The sequence below is a fragment of the Lygodium microphyllum genome, chromosome 24, assembly GCF_053477565.2.
Source record: "Lygodium microphyllum isolate KBCC chromosome 24, Lygodium_microphyllum_v1.1.10, whole genome shotgun sequence".
NCBI lineage: Eukaryota > Viridiplantae > Streptophyta > Polypodiopsida > Schizaeales > Lygodiaceae > Lygodium > Lygodium microphyllum.
In genome coordinates, this window is record NC_141158.1 from 73,650,488 (window position 1) to 73,668,421 (window position 17,934).

Genomic DNA, 17,934 nt, shown 5'->3' on the forward strand with positions numbered 1-17,934 from the left:
TGCAACATGATGAACAGTGTCGATCCTGAGCAGTCATCCCATGAAGAATTGAGTCCGCACGGCGTGTTACAGTACTAAGGTGCATGGAAAAACATTGCTTGATCCCCATGAGTAAAAGCTTTTGCTGAGCATGCTAAGACATGAGGACCAATCGTGGAGTTTGTTTGCTACATATGAGCTCTAGGGACTCAAAGTTCGTGCTCAACTTTCTTCTTTAACAGTGGCTAGAATAGACTTTCACTAACCCCCAAAAACGTTTTTTCCACTTGCATGGGCAAGTTTTGCCAAGCGGCAACCTTCTAATCTCGTTTTCCAATATTATCTAGCTTATTGAATTAATTTTCAGAATATTAATTTTGAAAATTAATTTTAAAAAAATTCTAGCCCCAATCAATAATTAAATTGGCTAGGCCAATTTTGTCTCCCAAGGATCCTTGAGCAATTATTGACCCACTTGTCAATTTGTGCCCCAATATCATGCCAACATTGATATACATGGGGTTATGCATATTACCAGCCATACCTAGATACATTGAGCCTTATGCACCACACATTGGTTATTGCATACCATAAGTAGTTGTGCCACATATCCCCATATGCGGTCCCTAATCCACCATAGCATGAAACTAGTGCCATCACCAAGTACCTTGGTTGTCCTATCATTGCATGCATGCCTTGCTATCCAAAAAGCATTGGATTGGCACTTCCAAGTTAGGCTTGCATATGCACCAATTGCCCCACTGGCATCATTTGTTGATGCTCACTACCCACATTTGGAACATCATGCTACTGTATTAGCTCTTTCTTCGGTGCTTCTTGCTATCCACATTGTAAGCTTATTCCAAGATTAGGAATTGTAGTCTCCACTTCATTATGTGCATTTTCAGAATGAGATGCATCATCATTACTTGATACCATCTCACTATCTGTAGACATCCTTGCTGTAATTGCTCAGTTGATTACAATTTCAGCACTAGACTAATGCTTTTGACCTTCAATCAAGTGCCTTTGGTTCACCAATTCAGGGAGTTGATGGTATCCTGGCAATGGAACCATGAAACTAACTTTCCTTCTCGGAGAGGGTGGTAATAACCTGATTTAACAGTAATTGCATTAAGTAATTAATTCATATAAATTGAAAATACAGACTTTACAACTTAGATCTCGGATAATGGACAGCCTATTGATCCTAAAACTAGCATCCCTTGCAATATTTCTTTAACTTTAATTGCAAATCGATGGAGTACAATTGAGATTCACTAATCTCCTCTACTAATCCAAGTGTCTCTTGCTGTCATAAATAACTAGCAAGTCTTGAAACCAATTAGCCCCTTTGTTTGTTGAGGGATTGGCCTTCACCTTGCTCCTCGAAAGATAAATTACGTCCCAAATCTGATATGGACCGACTAGCCTCTTGAATCTCCTTGAAATTCTTTAATTTCAATTGTTGGAATTCAAGTCCACCAAGGCCCTCAATTTTGAGCACACGTCTCAAGGTGGCTGTCAAACTCTACTTTCACTGTAAATTAAGGTTTACACTAGAGATTTTTCACTATCTCCACCTTTGATGACTCAAATGGATGGATTTTACTGAGAGATGATAGAATGGGAGAGAATGCTGTAGAGAGAGAAATTTCAGAATTTCATTACGAGAAAGCCTAAAAACTTGCTACTACCCTCTACTCAAAGAGCCATGAAAGCTGTCACCTACGACTTAGGGCCACCAAAAAGGTTGTCCCCTCTTGTATGCTATCTCCTATGGCCTCTAGCCCCACAACTGCACATGAGCCAACCATTGGAGACCACTTTACCTCATCCAAGGCCCTACTGTCCCAAATCCATAGTTACCGCCCGAACATGTGACCATGCAATATGTGGATCAAGCTGCCACAACTTCACTTAGAGTCCTACAACTCAAATCCTCGTCCAAGGGAGATCGGGGAAAGGTAAACCCTTTTGTCCCTAACTGTCCAATGCTAGCCGGCCACCCTCTAACACAATGAAGATGTATGGGGAGGCGCCTTCGATTCTACTTGCTACATGTACTAGGATGTGTGAGAATTGGGTTGCCCAACTGGCTACACACGCACATGCTAGGGAGGAGCAAGCCATCCCTATGGGATCATTGCATCAATCTCCCACTGTTTGTCCATTGCCTGAGTGTATGCACGCTTCCACAATTGCAGCCTATCGTCTATAGATTCCACATGAATGGCATTGCTTGTCAATCTCCTCCTGACAACTTGGGGACCTCTGCGCTAGAATCTTCCGCAAATTCTACCAAACTAAAAGCATGCTACAAAGAAAAGATGATCTAGTGGAGATAGTTTCCACCATGGTGAAGATCTACCTTACAAATGGTCGCCACTCTCCTCCAAAGTGTGGATGACATTCTCAAAAGCCCTCCTAGAGGAGAATCTTCCCAATTTCTCCACCTATTATGACCCCTCAAATGGCCAACTTGCCTAAAAGTGCCTGGCTCTAGTACTCTAGATCAATAATCCCCAAGCCCCCCTTGGAGTGGTGCTTGATGATGGCCTATCAAGCCACCTAAACACGAAAATCCCTAGACCCATCTAAACAAGACTACAAGAAGTTTCAAACTACTCGGCATAACTAAGCAATATAGGATGGTAAGAAACACTCGCAAGAAGCTATATACCAATCCATTTGCCAACACGACTTAATTGCCCATTAGCGCACCCCCACTAGGGAGAAGCGCGTGGTGCTTCGATATGTCACCTTCCGCCACATAGAATCTATCACAAGCACAAACTATTGGGTTGTTGTGACATCAAGCCCACCTGGAACCCAAGGTACCTGACTATCCTACTCACCCTTCTCAAACTCAAGTGAACTCTCCAATTGTATTAAAGTTAAGATCTATGAGTGTGCAGGCATGCCAAACACCTCCACTGCTGGTCTCATTCCCTCCTACGTGAACTCTTATCGTCCTCAACATACAAGGCAATATCATGTGTATATTCTGAGCCCAACAACTCTGTGACTATCGGTAGTCCAAAGCCTCTCAGCCTACTAGCACTTGCACAAAGAAAAATTAAAATAAGGCATGGCCTCCACGAAGAGCATGTAGAGATAAGAGGCTAGAGGGAAGCCATGTCTAATCGATCATTCCAAATGGAAATCTACACCTTTTCTCCAACCTATAATAACTTTGCTACCAACCAACCTATGAAGTGTTGAGATCCCATCAATCCACTATCTAGGAAAGCTCAAGAGCCATGGTGTCCTCTAAGAAGTCCCAACCAACCTTGTCATAGGCCTTCTAAAAATCCAAGAGAAGCACAGCAAATCTCTACCCACTATGTTGAGCCCACCTGGTAGCCTCAAAGAAGGTGAAGATGTTATCCAAGATGCTCCCATCTTGGACAAAACCTATCTTGGTGTCATGAATAATGTTTGGAAGGAGGGGGAAAATTTTGTTGCTAATCATCTTTGCAAGAGCCTTATAGACTAGTGATAACAAGGTGACCAGATGCCACGAAGTGTAGCTCCAATAAAGGGAAGGAGATAGGCTAGACTAGCAGTTTGCAAACAATAAACATGGCATCTGCCTAGAGCTAAAGATCTCTTGAAAGGCCTGCAACAAGGGACCCTTTAACTCCTCCAAGAATGTGAAAAAGAACACCCCAAAAGACCATCCTCTCTTGGGTGCTTCTATGCTACTGGCTAACAAAAGTGTGGGGGGAAAGATTGCTACAAGAAAAGAGAGCAGCACAAATGCAACTACGGAAGGCAAGAGGGATGGTAGGTGACAAACAGGAGTGCAGTGGACTATTACAACTCTAGTGGCAACAGCAAGAAGTGTGGGGCCTAGGTTGTGAAGATATGCTAGGGTTTGCACTAAGGAAACACAGCATATACGACCAAGACTAAAACACAATGACTCAAACAGAGACAAGCAAAACTCAAACCCTAAATGCAAATGCAAAATTCAAAACTCAAACATAGAGACAAACAGAGAAAAGAAATTCTGAAATAAATGAATGCTATAAATGAATGTAAGAGTATACAGAATGCCCAAGGGCAAAGCAACGAAGAGTCGAAGAGTGTCATCCACCAGATGCGAATCCCAAGTGTTGTAAACAGAGTCAAAGATGAGAGTGTGCTAAATAATAAGAGACAACAAGCTGATCACCAAGACACAACAAGTGGAGGCTGAAATCTCATAAACATAGCAATGTACCACCAAAGAAAGCTGAAAACTAGTCACCCAAGGTAGAGAACTATTAGACGACAACAAGAGAGGTGTGCGCCAATGTAGGCAGCTTATTGTACAACCAAAACGCAGGTACTAAAACAGTTACTCGATGGGAGAGAGAGCAATAGCCTATCGCCTAGTACCACATTTTGAAAATGCAAGCTAATCACATGCTATGATAACCCAGCAAATGGAGACCTCCAAACAACAAGGCGATGGTTGGATGGTGATGGGCTGCAATCGGTGATGGCTGGACAGCAGATGGTAGGTGGCTGATGTTTGAAATATGCATGGTAGAGTGAGAAACTTGCACAAAAGAATGAGACTAAATGGCGGGAAGCCTATCTATTTATAGATGTTGAAGGGTGCCCCAAAATTTAGGGTTTTCGGGGACCACTGAAACTCTCTCCAATCGTGCATCAATTTTACATTTTTCATTAATTAGGTGTGTTTTGGGACTATTTAAAGATGCTAATTGGTTGTAAAGAATGCTTTAGCTCAACATCTCCTCTCAGGCCTAAAACTAAGCCATAAAGAAAGAGCCTACAATATTTACCCCAAGGCGTCCCACCCCAAAGCAACCACCAAGGCATTGGACAAAGGATACATGGTGGCTGCCCACTGGCCTACCAGGACTACAAAGGCAATGGTTATCTTACCTAGTCAAAGTAGTCACCCCAGAGAGGACAAGGCATCGGACAAAGGGTACTCGTCGGTTGCCCAATGGCCTACCAAGCCCTACAAAGGCAGATGGAACCACATTGAACTTTTTGTTTTTTAAAGTTAATTTTATGGATGGTGGCCAATTAAATAATAGTGATCTAAAGGACGAGAATAGGGATGGTATACCCAACACATCACAAAATAGTACAAGCTTACCCATCCACTCGAGGATATCGATGACAAGGGAAAGGTGATAAAGTATCATGTAAAGAAGGATGGTGGTGTATCCACTGGTGAAAGCAACTTAGTATCCATAAATGGTGCTCTACACAATGGGATGCATACGATGCTACATGCGAAAGAATGCTCATGTAGCATATGCCACTTGGATAGTGTCCCTCGTGGAAAAATTGTTTACTTATCCAAGCATCCTAGTACAAACATGAAATCATGCCATGCGTAGAGGAAGGTACAATAGAGGAGGAAAGGCCAATGTTAAAAACAAGTGCTGAAACTTGTAGAATACCAAGAAGAGTAGAAAACCCCTCTCAATCTAGATATCGATGCCAAAGAAAGAAGAGGAGCCTAATGATGTTGGTCTTCGTGTGGTGCCAAGAATCATGTGGATAAAGATGATGAAGCATCCCTAATGGAAAAGCAAGGATAGAAGTCACCGCCATAATGGCATCAAGAGAGATGCTGCATGATCCACCACAAGAGAGAGCCTTTGTGCTCGTAGAAGAGTAAAACTCCTAGTAGAGGGAACTATGAAAGAAAACAACGTGTAGCTCCAATCTCCAACTCAGGAAGGACTGGTGCAAACCTGCATGCTAGCCCTACACTAAAATACAAAACCCTACAAAAGATATCAAAATCGCGAGTAGTGAGATGCTCCAAAAAACAAATTGAAAATAAAGGAAAGCAAAGCTAAGTGCAAAGAAAAGCAAAGCTAAGTGCAATGCAATGAGTATGCAAGTATAAAGTGGAAGTCTAAAAAGGAAAAGACTAAGTGTGTGGCCACAATCGCATATGTCGAGGTGGGAAGGTGGTCCTAGAAGGTGCAATGGATGCCCTAGAAATGGATGCGTAAAGTACAATAGGTGAGCCACTAGCAAACCAATCAACTAAGCCTTTATAGTGAAAGATATAGGCTATTGTGATGAGGACATGTAATTTTGAAACCTCACTTAACATGTGGATTAATTTTTCATCACATGATTAAGTAAATGATACACATGTGAGGTGCAATTGGGGTTAAAGTAAATTTACGAGCCTGGGACCCGAAAAAATCACGAGATATCAAAGGCAAAAGTTGCTATAAGTTATGCCGCACAGGTACTTGGTGGTATCTGGTGCCAATTGTTGGCCTAGGTCATCCATTTGGCCATAAGTGTCAATTGGTGACACTAGAGAAGTGGCATTTAATGATACCTAACGCCAATCTGATGGTCAAAGATGGCGCAGAGACACTCTGAAATGGAAGTTGCCTAGCCAATTTAATTATTGGCCAGTCATATTATTTTTCAGGGCACCGAAATAATTGTAAGATTAATTTTCAGTATTTAAAGGTTGAAAATTAATATTTAATTATGAAAAATGCTGGAAAAACCATTTGGAAAGGCTGCCACTTGTTAAAAATGCCCATGCAAGACTGAAAAACGTCTTTAGAGGCTAGGGAGAGGCATTTTTATAAATTCAGCCTGCAAGAAAAAGAGAGGGGAGGCTGCTGGTCTAATTTGCAACCATTAGAGGACCTTTTAAGGCAGCCAAGGGCAAAAGAGACCAATCAACAGTAGAAGACAGCATCTACAAACTGTTGAGGTAGGGCAACAGTAGTAAATGACTGATTGTCTTCAGTTCTTTGCATCTACATGCTATTGTGGTAGAGCAGCAGCTGCACTTAACTAATTTTCACTCATTCTTCGCAACAAAACTCTACATTTTCTCTCTCTACAGCTTTCCCTCTCATCTCCCAATCATTTCACAACCTTACTCCGAAGATCTCAACATTTTGACCCTTGGAGGCTGAGAAACTGCAAATTTCTATGCTATAAACCCTAATTTACAGCAGAAATTAGGGTTTAGCAGAGGCCTTGGAAAGCGTGCCAAATATTGGAAGCTCCAAGGGTAGGATTCAACAGGGCTGAAGGTAAATTTCAGCTAAATTCAAGTGGAGAACTAGCCAGCCATTGAATTTGGGGAATTTCCATTGTCCATGAAGTGGGTGAAGGCCAATTAATTGCCCTAATCAAGGGGCAAAATAGATTGAAGACTTGCTGGTCACTTTGGACAGCAAGGGGAGTAAAAATACCGAAAGGGATTGGGAGAATCCCATTGTAAATCAACTTCTTCTTCAATAAAGCTAAAGAAATACCGAAAGGGGCGCCAATTTTGGGGCCAATCAGGTGTGCATTGTCCAAGATCAGTGGGTAAATTTGTATTTTTAGATTTGCATTAATTGTTTGTTTGCTGTTGTAATTAAGCTGTAATTAGGGATTTACCACCCATCCACGGAAGGAAGGCTGGTTACAGCTGTTGAGACTGTCCGTGTGCCACATATCTAGTACCCACTAGGACAAATGGAGTAGATGGTGCAGCAGTGGGAGGCGTAGCCCCACTAGACAGGCCAACTGGAGTGGAGTTAGTCGTAGCAATCTATTGTGGTTTTCTAGATAGACAACCCTGGGTTGTGGTACTACGACACTCCTCGTCCACATGGCCCGATCTCCCTCAACTTTAGATGGGGTTCCCTAGGATCTCGCATAGTTACATCTAGATCTTTCAATGAAGATGGAATATTTGAGGTCTCTACATTACCTTTATCCCTTTCTAATAATAAGACTAATTGGGATTTTATTTCGGTGAGTGCTTGAGTTAGCAACTCCATTTGAACCCCCTGTGCTTGCACACGAACAGTTAAATCATCAAATTGTTCTCGTGTAGCAAAAAATTATTCCCATGGTTCTTGCATTTCAAATTCATGGGGTTCCACCATAGGGTGGTCCCCGAAACTAGAGCCTTTCGTTATCCCCTCTATCTCTCTTTCCCCTCCATCTATACATTGGAATTGGAATTGGAAAGAAATTGTAAGAAATTTGGAAACAAAGGATGAGACACTTTCATATATTTCGTCTATCTAATTTCTGTTGGGTAGTGTGATAGTAAACGGGTCGTGGAAGATGAGGTGGAGTTTTCGTGTGGGCTGCCCTATCACGCTAGATGAGGAAGAAGAATTACTGCCAAGAGAGAAAAAAAAACACCCCTGGCTACGTTTTACAAGGTCGCTTGAAAAGGAGATGGAAGAAAAAATAAAAACACTACTGGCCACGTTTTAAAACACCACTGGCCACATTTACGGGATCGCCTGAAGAGAAAACGGGTGACGGCCCAAACAAATTACGAGTCCGACTTTAAATCACGAGTCGCGAACCCAAACTTTCCATACATTGCACAGTTGGGTGAGAGGTGGCCGAGTGGTAGTTGACACGGCCCCGCTTCAAATCGCGTAGCTCTGATACCAGTATTAAATTATTGCCACTGTCTTCTACATATTGTCTTATTGAAGCACGAGAGGTCTGTCCTTATTTCTTCCACCCAGCCACGCTTAGGAGAATTCAAGAACCGTACATGTCTAGCATGTTGCCAGCTATCAAATTCTTAGGAGTTATACTAATTAATAACTCTCTTTCGAATTGCCTTGTTCCTACTTTCGTTCCTAAGCCCCCCGAACCCTGTACGGGCGCCCAAGGCTCCCAGACGATCATCTCTCGTGCTGTTTCTCCATAAGTTACATTCATTAATGTAACACCTGACCTCTGGCAATATATGCTAAACCTATTTTTCTTAGGAATTTGCTGCCAAAGAGATCGTGTTTCTTTGGTTCCGTCGAAGAAAGAGGTGTCACCCTTGTTTTGGCTTGCCTTCACATCTTGCGAGTTTTTACCACTATTGATTTTCCCTGCCAAAGAAGAGGCAATCGACTTACGCCCCTCTAAATGGATGTGTGTGGAAGACTTATGGACTTGATCGTGCAGCCTCACATAACGCAAAAATTAGTACTCAGACTCGTATGTCGGCAACTAGATAGTGAGATAATGTGCTAGATAAAATGGAAGTACCTTTCGAGCAACTTATTCAAGAAGAACGTGACCTGCTAACTTTGGGGAGCCAGTAGTGGCAAACTCACCAAGTAGCCATCGATATTCGGCCAACTTGACTTTCAAATCATCCCCTTTCTTAATGGAAAACTCCTAAAGCTCAATATCAAGATTGATACATTGAGTATAATCTCGTGCCGCATAGGGGTCAACGAGATGACTCCTATGCTCTGATGCAAGAGGAAAATGTTGTAACTAAAAATGGAACTCAAGAAGCAATCCCTGCATTAACTCAACATTGGTTGTGGCATTGCACGCTCTCCATTGACGGATGTGATCAGGGTGAGCTAATTGAGGGTCCCTCATAAGCTCGTTGGTTTCAATGACGAGGGCGAGCTAATCCAGGTTCTATCTAGGTACCAACAATGAGGTCCCAAAGTCCCTGAGATTTAAGCACTTGTTGCATGAAGTTTGACCAAGTGGTTAAATCCAACCCATTAAAATGAGTCTTAGCCATAAAGGCATTCTTGGCCGTTGCAACAAGAGTAATAGTGCTAGGAGATAGAGGCGTATAATGGATGTAGGGTGGATAGGGAGGATAGGGTAGGGGAGTGGAGTGGAGAACACTCGAAAAGGAATCACAAAATGCCTACCATGCATATGAGAAGCGTGCACAGTGGATCCAAATGTGGGTAAGGCCGAATTGGGTATGGAGATTGTAACCGCCGCATGAGGAGCCCAGGATGGAGAGATAGGGACACGAGAAGCAAAGGATGGAAATCCCTACATAGGAGTGACCCAAGGAAGGTGTGATGACAGTCCATAAACACAAGATGGATATCCGTACGTCTAAAAGGTCCCCGGAGGAAGTTTGAGTGTCCGAGGATAGTGAGGGGGATGCCCATCACAGCCATCATAGTGTATAAGGATATGGTAAAGTGGGGATATGTGAAAGGTACTGTGTTAAAGGGTGACATTCGCCTTAACGATGTACCAAGAGATGAAGCGAGTGTAGGTTAGGTGGATGGGGGAATGAGGAATGAGAAAGTCCTAGGAGCAGAGATAAAAGATCCAACCCCTAGTGTGCTTTGATAAAAAATGGGGTGTAATCCCAAGTTTTGGAATGAAGATGTGAGGATATCAGAATGTGGAGAAGATAGTGGTGGGATGGGAGATAGTTGAGAAGCATGGTTTACTTGCTCAAATGAAACAGATGGTAGATATATACCTGATGAAGGGAATCTACTTCGAGAGCCTTCTCTATTAAAGTTAACATACTGAGAAACTCATTGGAGGAGTGGAAATCTAACTATACATGATGCGCAAGTACTTCAAAAACTCTTCATCTATAAGCTGACCAAAACGAGAATAAGGTGGTAAAGGTGAAGGTGTGTCTACCTCCTCGAGACCATAATGCCTTCTCACAGTCTCCAATAATGAAGAAGCCTAATAAAACGTCATAGGATCCCCTAAAGAAGATGATTGAGACATTATGAGTCAGAATCGAGTCAAGTGTGAGTCTCGCGCAAACTAGCCTCCATAGTCACCACAAGATACTCTTTAGAAGAGCACCGGCTCTGATACCATGTGAAGATATATTAGGGTTTGCACTGAGGAAACACAACATGTACGACCAAGACTAAAACACAAAAACTCAAATAGAGATAAGAAAAACTCAAACCCTAAACACAAAATGCAAAACTCAAAACTCAAACACAAAGACAAACATAAAGAGAAGAAACTTTGAAGTGAAGGAATGCTATAAATGAATGTAAGAGTATACAGAATGCCCAAGGGCAGAACAATGGAGTGTCAGAGAGTGTCATCCACTAGAGACAGATCAAGAGTGCTATTACCACCAATCGGAAATGAGAGAGTGCTGAATAATGAAAGGCAGCAAGCTGATCACCAAAACACAGCAGTCAGAGGCTAAAATCTGGTAAACACAGCAGTGTACCACCAGAGAAGGCTGAAAACTGGTCACCTGAGGCAAAGAATTGACAGGCGACACCACGAGAGGTGTGTGCCAATGTAGGTGGGACCTGCTGAACAACAAAAACGCAGGTACTACAACAATCGCTCGGTGGGAGAGATGGCAACAGCCTATCACCTAGCACCAGATGCTGAAAATACAAGCTGATCAAGTGCTATGATAACACAGAAGATGGAGACCTCCAAACAACAAGGTGATGGCTGGAAATAGGTTGCCTAGGGAAGATGCTAATCAGCTGTAAAGCATGTTTGAGGTCAACATGGTGTGTTAGGGCAGCAGTGGTACCAGCCTGGCAGAGGTTGACAGGCCAAGAGTTGTTTGCAGAGCTGGGGTGAGCAAGCCAAGGTGATGGCTGGAGAGGCAGAGACAGGCAGGAGGGAGAAAGCTTGCTGGGGTGTTGCTATAGGGGGCAATAGCAGGAAGAGGGGTACCAAGCATGAGAGGACTAGACGCAAGGAGGAAGAGGGGTGGGAGTGTGGTGGCAGTGAGATCAGCAGCAGCAGCATTGATGATAGGGACTCAAACGGTCAAACTCGTACTGTCCCCAACCTTGTAGTATATACACCAATTTCCAAAGAGCAGTACTTTCCACCCACTAAGCAAGCAGTGGGATATTCTCCTTGCCCCTTTACCATACTGCATGGACAATGTTTAATATTCACCAAGTCCCTATGTCTACTACCACCACAACTGGGTCCCATGAAGTGGTCACAAAATCCATACATGCCAAATATAGTAACTACCTTTATTGCTCTGAGCCTTCAATACACATTAATCGCCCTCCCAGCCCTATGCTCCAGTGTTCTCTCTCCTGCTTCCCTCCCCATGTCTTCAAAATTACTCCATGTCACATCAAATACATCAGTTTATAGACCAGAACCACACCATGTGCCCATGATAATCTTGCATTACCTTACTCCTAACAAGTAAGCAAAGTGGTATGGCATTTGCAACAAATCAATGCACGGTACAAATTAGATTATGTTTTATGCAGAAATTTGTGAGAGACGTACCTTGCATACATCCACACTAACAAATTCCACATGCTTGCCTCCAGCAGAGGTAGCTTTGGTATGGTATTGAATTCCCGCCATGTTTAGGATGTCCGAAAGGCGAGCCCCTCCCCAAACACCTACCACAATGCTATTATTTTCAGTGCCTCTACAACCAGGCATATCTTGTTTGTTTATGTTCTATCTTGCACTAACATTCATAGCAGCAAGATTTGATCAGACACCTGTATACACAAATAAATTAAGTTTGTACTAACTTTTAGTTCTTTATTTATGGAACTAATTTTTAACAGGTACAAGAGGATGCACCCACAAAAATAAGGCCCATTCCTAAGGCCTATAATATACAGCCCAATCTTAAGATGACAATGGGATTAAGCTGGTGGAGTCCCCTGCTGTTCTGCAGATTCAAGGATGACGGTACTAAGGTGCTGCTTGACAAGGTGCCAAAACATGCAAGGACATACCATTTCCTAGAGCTCCAATCCCCCATCCTACACCTCGCACTTTCCGAGTCAAGCTCATAGCTGTTCTCCTATTACCTGCACACTGATCAATTCTCACTGGTTAGATCATGAAGTCTCATGCACTAACTCATGCTAAGCTCACCTGCAGTGTGACCACCACAGTATGTTTGGGTGCTTTCCTGCAATTAGAAGATTTGCATTAGATCTTGATTCTTAGTGCAAAGCTGAAATTGATGATAAAACGATTGTGTTCCTCATTAACCTTATTCTCTCCATAGACAAGGCTAAGCTGTTGGGAACCAGACCGCCAACTTCAAGACGATACCTACATTTCATCACAACAAACCAAGACATAAGACTTTAAACTTAATTGGTCAAAAGTTAACAATAAGATCTGTGTTTTCTCGCAATAAGCTAGAGTCTAGACATTCAAAGCCAGTTTATTACAGCGAGTAGTCTTCCAGTACTGGAACAGGACCATGGTTCCGCTTGTAGAACATATCAACTGGAGTTACATAAGATGCAATTAACTCAGAGGGAGGCGGCTCTGCATTGAAAGGTTCCTGAACACCCACTAACAGCATGTCAGCATGTATCAATAACCGTATCTCTAGAATAAAATACTGAATTACTGTTGTTACTAGCAAAACTTGAAAAAACGCAGTCACATTCTCAGCATATAAATCCAGATTGACATACCCAACAGATTCTTCAACAAGCCATGTTGAAGTAGAGATACAAAAACAACTCATTTGTCATCATATTTGAAATTCAGCATACTTGCCAAAATGCCTTGAAGTACCCCTCAAATTTCTAAATTTTATTTTTAAAAACAGTCTTATATCTTTTTTGGTCAAAAAGTTCAATATATTGCATAGCCCATTCTAGTCTATATCAAGGATTTACACTTATTGAGAGATTTTGTGAAACTCATAAATGATATATTGGGAATTTTTTACTAAATTTGAAGGCGATTTTGAGAAATTTGGAAATATAGGAGGGGCATGCTAGGCATTTGACCAATTCAAAGGGTCATTTTGGAAATGTTTGAGATTTGATGGGTATTTTGAGGAATTTCTACAAAAAGTAGGGGAAATTTGGTAATTTCCTGTTGTAAGCATAACACCTACAAGCATTTTATGGGACAAATATTCAATGCATCCACACTAGTAGCCATTGATGGATTTGCTGGTTGGACAAGACACAACATTGTAAAGATGTCTTTGATTTTTCGAAGATCTACATGTTTTTACATTTGGGAATATCATAATTACATTGCATGTACATTCTCAGCACATAAAAGCAGATTAAGATATACAACAGAATGTTCCATATGCATATAGAACTTTTATTAAGATACAAAAACAAATGATTTTTCATAATATCTGAAATTAGCTATATTTACCAAAATCCCAAAAGTACCCCATAAAATATAAATTATCCGCATACCCTTGTATCTATTTTGGTTACATTGTTCAAAAATCTGCATAGGACATTCTTTTTTGTACAAAGAATCTATCCTTGAGAGCCTTAAACAAAAATCACCACAAATGAGCTCACAAATAGTGAAACCAATGTGCAAAAGTTCCGCCTACACATCGCGCTGCTGCCCCCCCACCCGACACGAGCGTCCAACTAGGGTCGCCCGTCCGATCGCGCCTTCCGTTTTGACTCGCCCACTGTCCGACGGTCGCGCCATCCGACTGGTCGTGGTTGCTGTCCGACTGTCTTGCACGCTGCCCGAATGATCATGGACGTCTCTGTTCGGCTTGCACGCCCTCGCCCCCGAGGTGTGTAATAGCCGCCTATTCCCCCTCTTGCCTGGCTGTCTCCCGGGTTGACCGTCTCTGCCCCCCCCCCTGGGCCAGGCCACTGTCAATTACTTGTGCGCACCGTCTGATCTAAACCCCCCCCCCCCCCCCCCGAGTGCCGCCTGGACAAGAGGCTTGGCCCGCGATCAGTCTACAACACCACCGCCATTGAAAGCAGAAACCCCCCCCCCCCGAGTGCCGCCTGGACAAGAGGCTTGGCCCGCGATCAGTCTACAACACCACCGCCATTGAAAGCAGAAACCCCCCCCCCCCTCTTTTTTAGTTCCTTCCCCTCCAGTTGCTCCCTCCCCCTACAGCAACTCTCCATTCAGCGACACAACAGCGCAATAGGTAGGTTCTCCCAGTAGGGAAGGGCAATGGAAACCTTTGGTCAGACGTCGGCGTACTCACCGAGTGCCCCCCAATCGAACACCTTGCGCGTAGTCCTCTCTGAGGAGCAGCTCTTAGCCGTCCGAGCTAAGGAGCTGGAACTAATGGAAACAGCAATCTATGGTCAGGTAGTAGGACATTCCCCAGCTAGGGCCCAGATTCAAGACTACTCCACTCCACGATGAGCATCGGCTCGGCGCAAATCATGGAGGCGGTCCTGTTGGACCAAGGGATCTTCATGGTCCGGCAGATGCACCTCGCAAGCTACTCACTAGTTCACCTTATGCATCCACGAAGGGGGTCATATACATGGTCCCTTGGTACAGTGGCTTCACGGTGGAGGCGTTTGCACTCTACAACAGGTTTCTTCGGCACCCGGTCACCCTCCTCTTCCCCGGCTTGGCGATTGAGTACCGCCAGTTAGTGGAAGACTTCGGGAGGCTCTTCGGCACTATCCTTCGCGGATATAGTGACAGCGGTAGGGGTCCCAAAGGTACGGGTGGCAGTGAAGGAGGTCAAGAATATCCCACAGTTCTTAGAGATTGAGGCAGGCGGGCATTCCTTTAGGCAGCAGGTTATTGTGACTGGGCAACCAGGGCAGTGCTTGCGCTGCCACGACTTTGGGCATCATGCAGCAATTTGCACACGGTTTGGAGCCAAGGCGGCTCCTCCTACAGGTCCGCAGGTGGATGCTAACGGTTTCACAAGGGTCCACAGGCGACAGAGAGGGAGACGGCAAGGGGGGGCGCAGCCAACCCCTCAAGCCCAGCCTCGTCAGTAGGGTGATGGCGGACAAGCGCCCCCCTCTCGGCAGAGCACTCCACAGCCCGCTCCACCCGGCAGGACCAATCCCCCCCATTTTACCCACATGAGCCACAGACTGCCTCGCCGGAGCCCCCACATGCCCCTCACCCACCCACCCCCCCCACATCTCATCCCCCCCTCCCTCCACTGACCATGGCCCACAGCCCCCCCTTGCCAGGGTTACCACCCCCTCCCCACACCCACCATGCATCTCTAGCCACTCCACCATAGCGCGATCCAATCCACCCCCATCCCCCCCCTACCGAGCACTCCCCCTGGTCCGTACCCAGGTCAGGTGAGCCCCCCCAAACCCACTCCCCCTCCTCCCACAGGAGGAGATGAGCCATACACACCTACCTCCTCTACACACCAGCAGCCCCCCCCCCGTCCACACAACCACCAGCTCATCTGCCCCTGTCACTTGCCTTACTTTCCCGAGACAGGCACACCTACTGCCACAAGAGTTTTTTCCCAGTGGCCCATGGTCTTACCTGCGAGTTACGGAACGCGGAGAGTTCCCACTACCTCTAGAGGTGGGGATCTTCGTGGTTCATAAGTCAGGGAGGGGCAAGGTCCACCTACTAGCACCACAGGATGGACCAAACTACGCTTTCTTCTTCCAATCATCCTTCTTAGAGGAGTGGATGACTACACAGATTGAGGAGGAATTGAAGAGTCAGGTGACAGATCACATCTCCCAGTGGATGGGAGATGAAGGACTAGCACTGTTTGCACAACAGTGGCCAGGCTACATGATGGACATTAACTGGTGGGCTGGCGCCGATGTCCCGCATTTGAGCATTATCTTTCGAGCCCCCCCACAGTGGGAAGCGCCGAGGGATGTGATTGCGTGGCCCTCGACACAGGTAGTCCACTTCTACCAGTGTACACAATCGCGGTTTTCAGCATGGCTAATAGATGCATTGATAGTACCACCTGGAGCATCTATCACCCCTATGGTCCGGGCCGAGGGCCACCATGGGGGACTGGAGCTCACCATCCAGGCTAGCGGCAAAACGTACATGCACGCTTCGCAGTCTCTCCTCCTCATCTGTAGCTTCCATGCCAAATAGATGCATGTTCGGTCAGTCACAAGTTTTCCCATGAGCCTACACCTTGCATCCTGGAATGTGAACAGTCTCCACTACAGTGGGGCGCATGGCTCGAGAAAGTTGATTGTCCGACAAGAGCTGCAGCTTGCCCTCGCCGGACGGATAGACATCTTGCTACTGCAGGAGCACAAGCTCACCCTCGCCCAGGCTCAGCGGGTTGCAAAGGTACTACCAGGCAGCTCGCATACTTATTGGGAGCAAGCCATAGGTGCCCACGGCAGGAGCGGAGGCGTACGCACATCTATTGGTCCGAGTCTCACCACGTGTACAAGACCACAGGACGATAGTGGCAGGAAGGGCTCTATGGATCAGAATGGATATAGGGGACTCGTGTGTTGGAGTCCTCAATGTCTATGCCCCTACAGAGGTTAGGGCACACAGCAGGTTTTGGGGGGAAATTGTAAATGGAATCCCTGAGGTGGACTCCTGGATTGTTGGAGGAGATCTCAACAATCTGGAGGCTTTGGAGGACCAGCAGGGCAGGGGAAGAAACTACTAGGGCATGGCCGGGGAGGAGCAGGAGGCATGGGAGGTCTTTTTGCTTGCAGTCGAAGCACGGGATGCCTGGAAAGACCCTGCCTTCCACAAGAGGGAAAGGTCGTTGGACTTCTCTTGGGGATACAAGCGACTAGGCGGAGCCTTGCTGGAGCGGTTGGACAGGTTTTATGTGGGAGAGTGGGGAGGTTCTCGCGGAGGCCAGATTAGAAAGTTGGCAGGTACCACACTATCCAATCACTTCCCGGTTCTCCTAGCACTTGATCCCCCAGCATCCGCCCTAGATACACGATCTTGTCGGATCCCTAACTCGATCTATAGGAGGGAGGAGGTGTCGAGACAGATAGAGCAGATCTGGACCAGAGAGTGGGAGAGGAGGGACAGGATAGCAGAGGAGGTCATAGAGGTCCTAGCCGAGTCAAGTAGAATTTGCCAAGAGGCAGCCCTACAGGCCAGGCAACAGTGTTGGGAGAAGGAGAAAGCACTCCGGCGGGACCTAGCAACTACACAGAGATTGTTGCAGGAGACACCAGGGGACCCCATCCTCCACGCACAGGAGGTGCGTGCCCGTGCAGCCATTGCTGGCCTAGAGGACAGGCGCTTGGAGTTCTCTTTCCGCAATTCAGCAGCTTTTTGGGCACGGAAGGGAGACACAATGTGTAAAGAGTTCTTCCAGGTGCACCAGCCCCGCACCGCAGGAGCAAATACGCAACCTTAGGGATCAGTATGGGAGGACCCGTTCTAGCCCTGATGAGGTGATGGAGATTGCCACCGACTTACACACGCCTCTTCCAGCAGGAGACAGCTTCAATTAGAGGAAAGAGATGCAAACAACAAGTATGGGATCACATCCCGTCCCTCGTCACA

At 45.3% G+C, this 17,934-nt stretch overlaps 1 protein-coding gene across 6 annotated transcripts in view; it reads right to left on the reverse strand.

Moving 5' to 3' along the window:
- SOX (sulfite oxidase) overlaps nt 1-17,934 on the reverse strand; it is a 67,481-nt gene that overhangs the window by 21,035 nt on the left and 28,512 nt on the right. For all 6 annotated transcript variants that reach the window (XM_087665036.1, XM_087665032.1, XM_087665033.1 and 3 more), the window contains 5 exons: nt 12,903-13,018; nt 12,718-12,780; nt 12,598-12,634; nt 12,456-12,537; nt 11,989-12,107 (listed from right to left, as the gene is read on the reverse strand). In XM_087665036.1, coding sequence (XP_087521162.1) covers nt 11,989-12,107; nt 12,456-12,537; nt 12,598-12,634; nt 12,718-12,780; nt 12,903-13,018 — 417 coding nt within the window. The remainder of the gene's footprint in view (nt 1-11,988; nt 12,108-12,455; nt 12,538-12,597; nt 12,635-12,717; nt 12,781-12,902; nt 13,019-17,934) is intronic.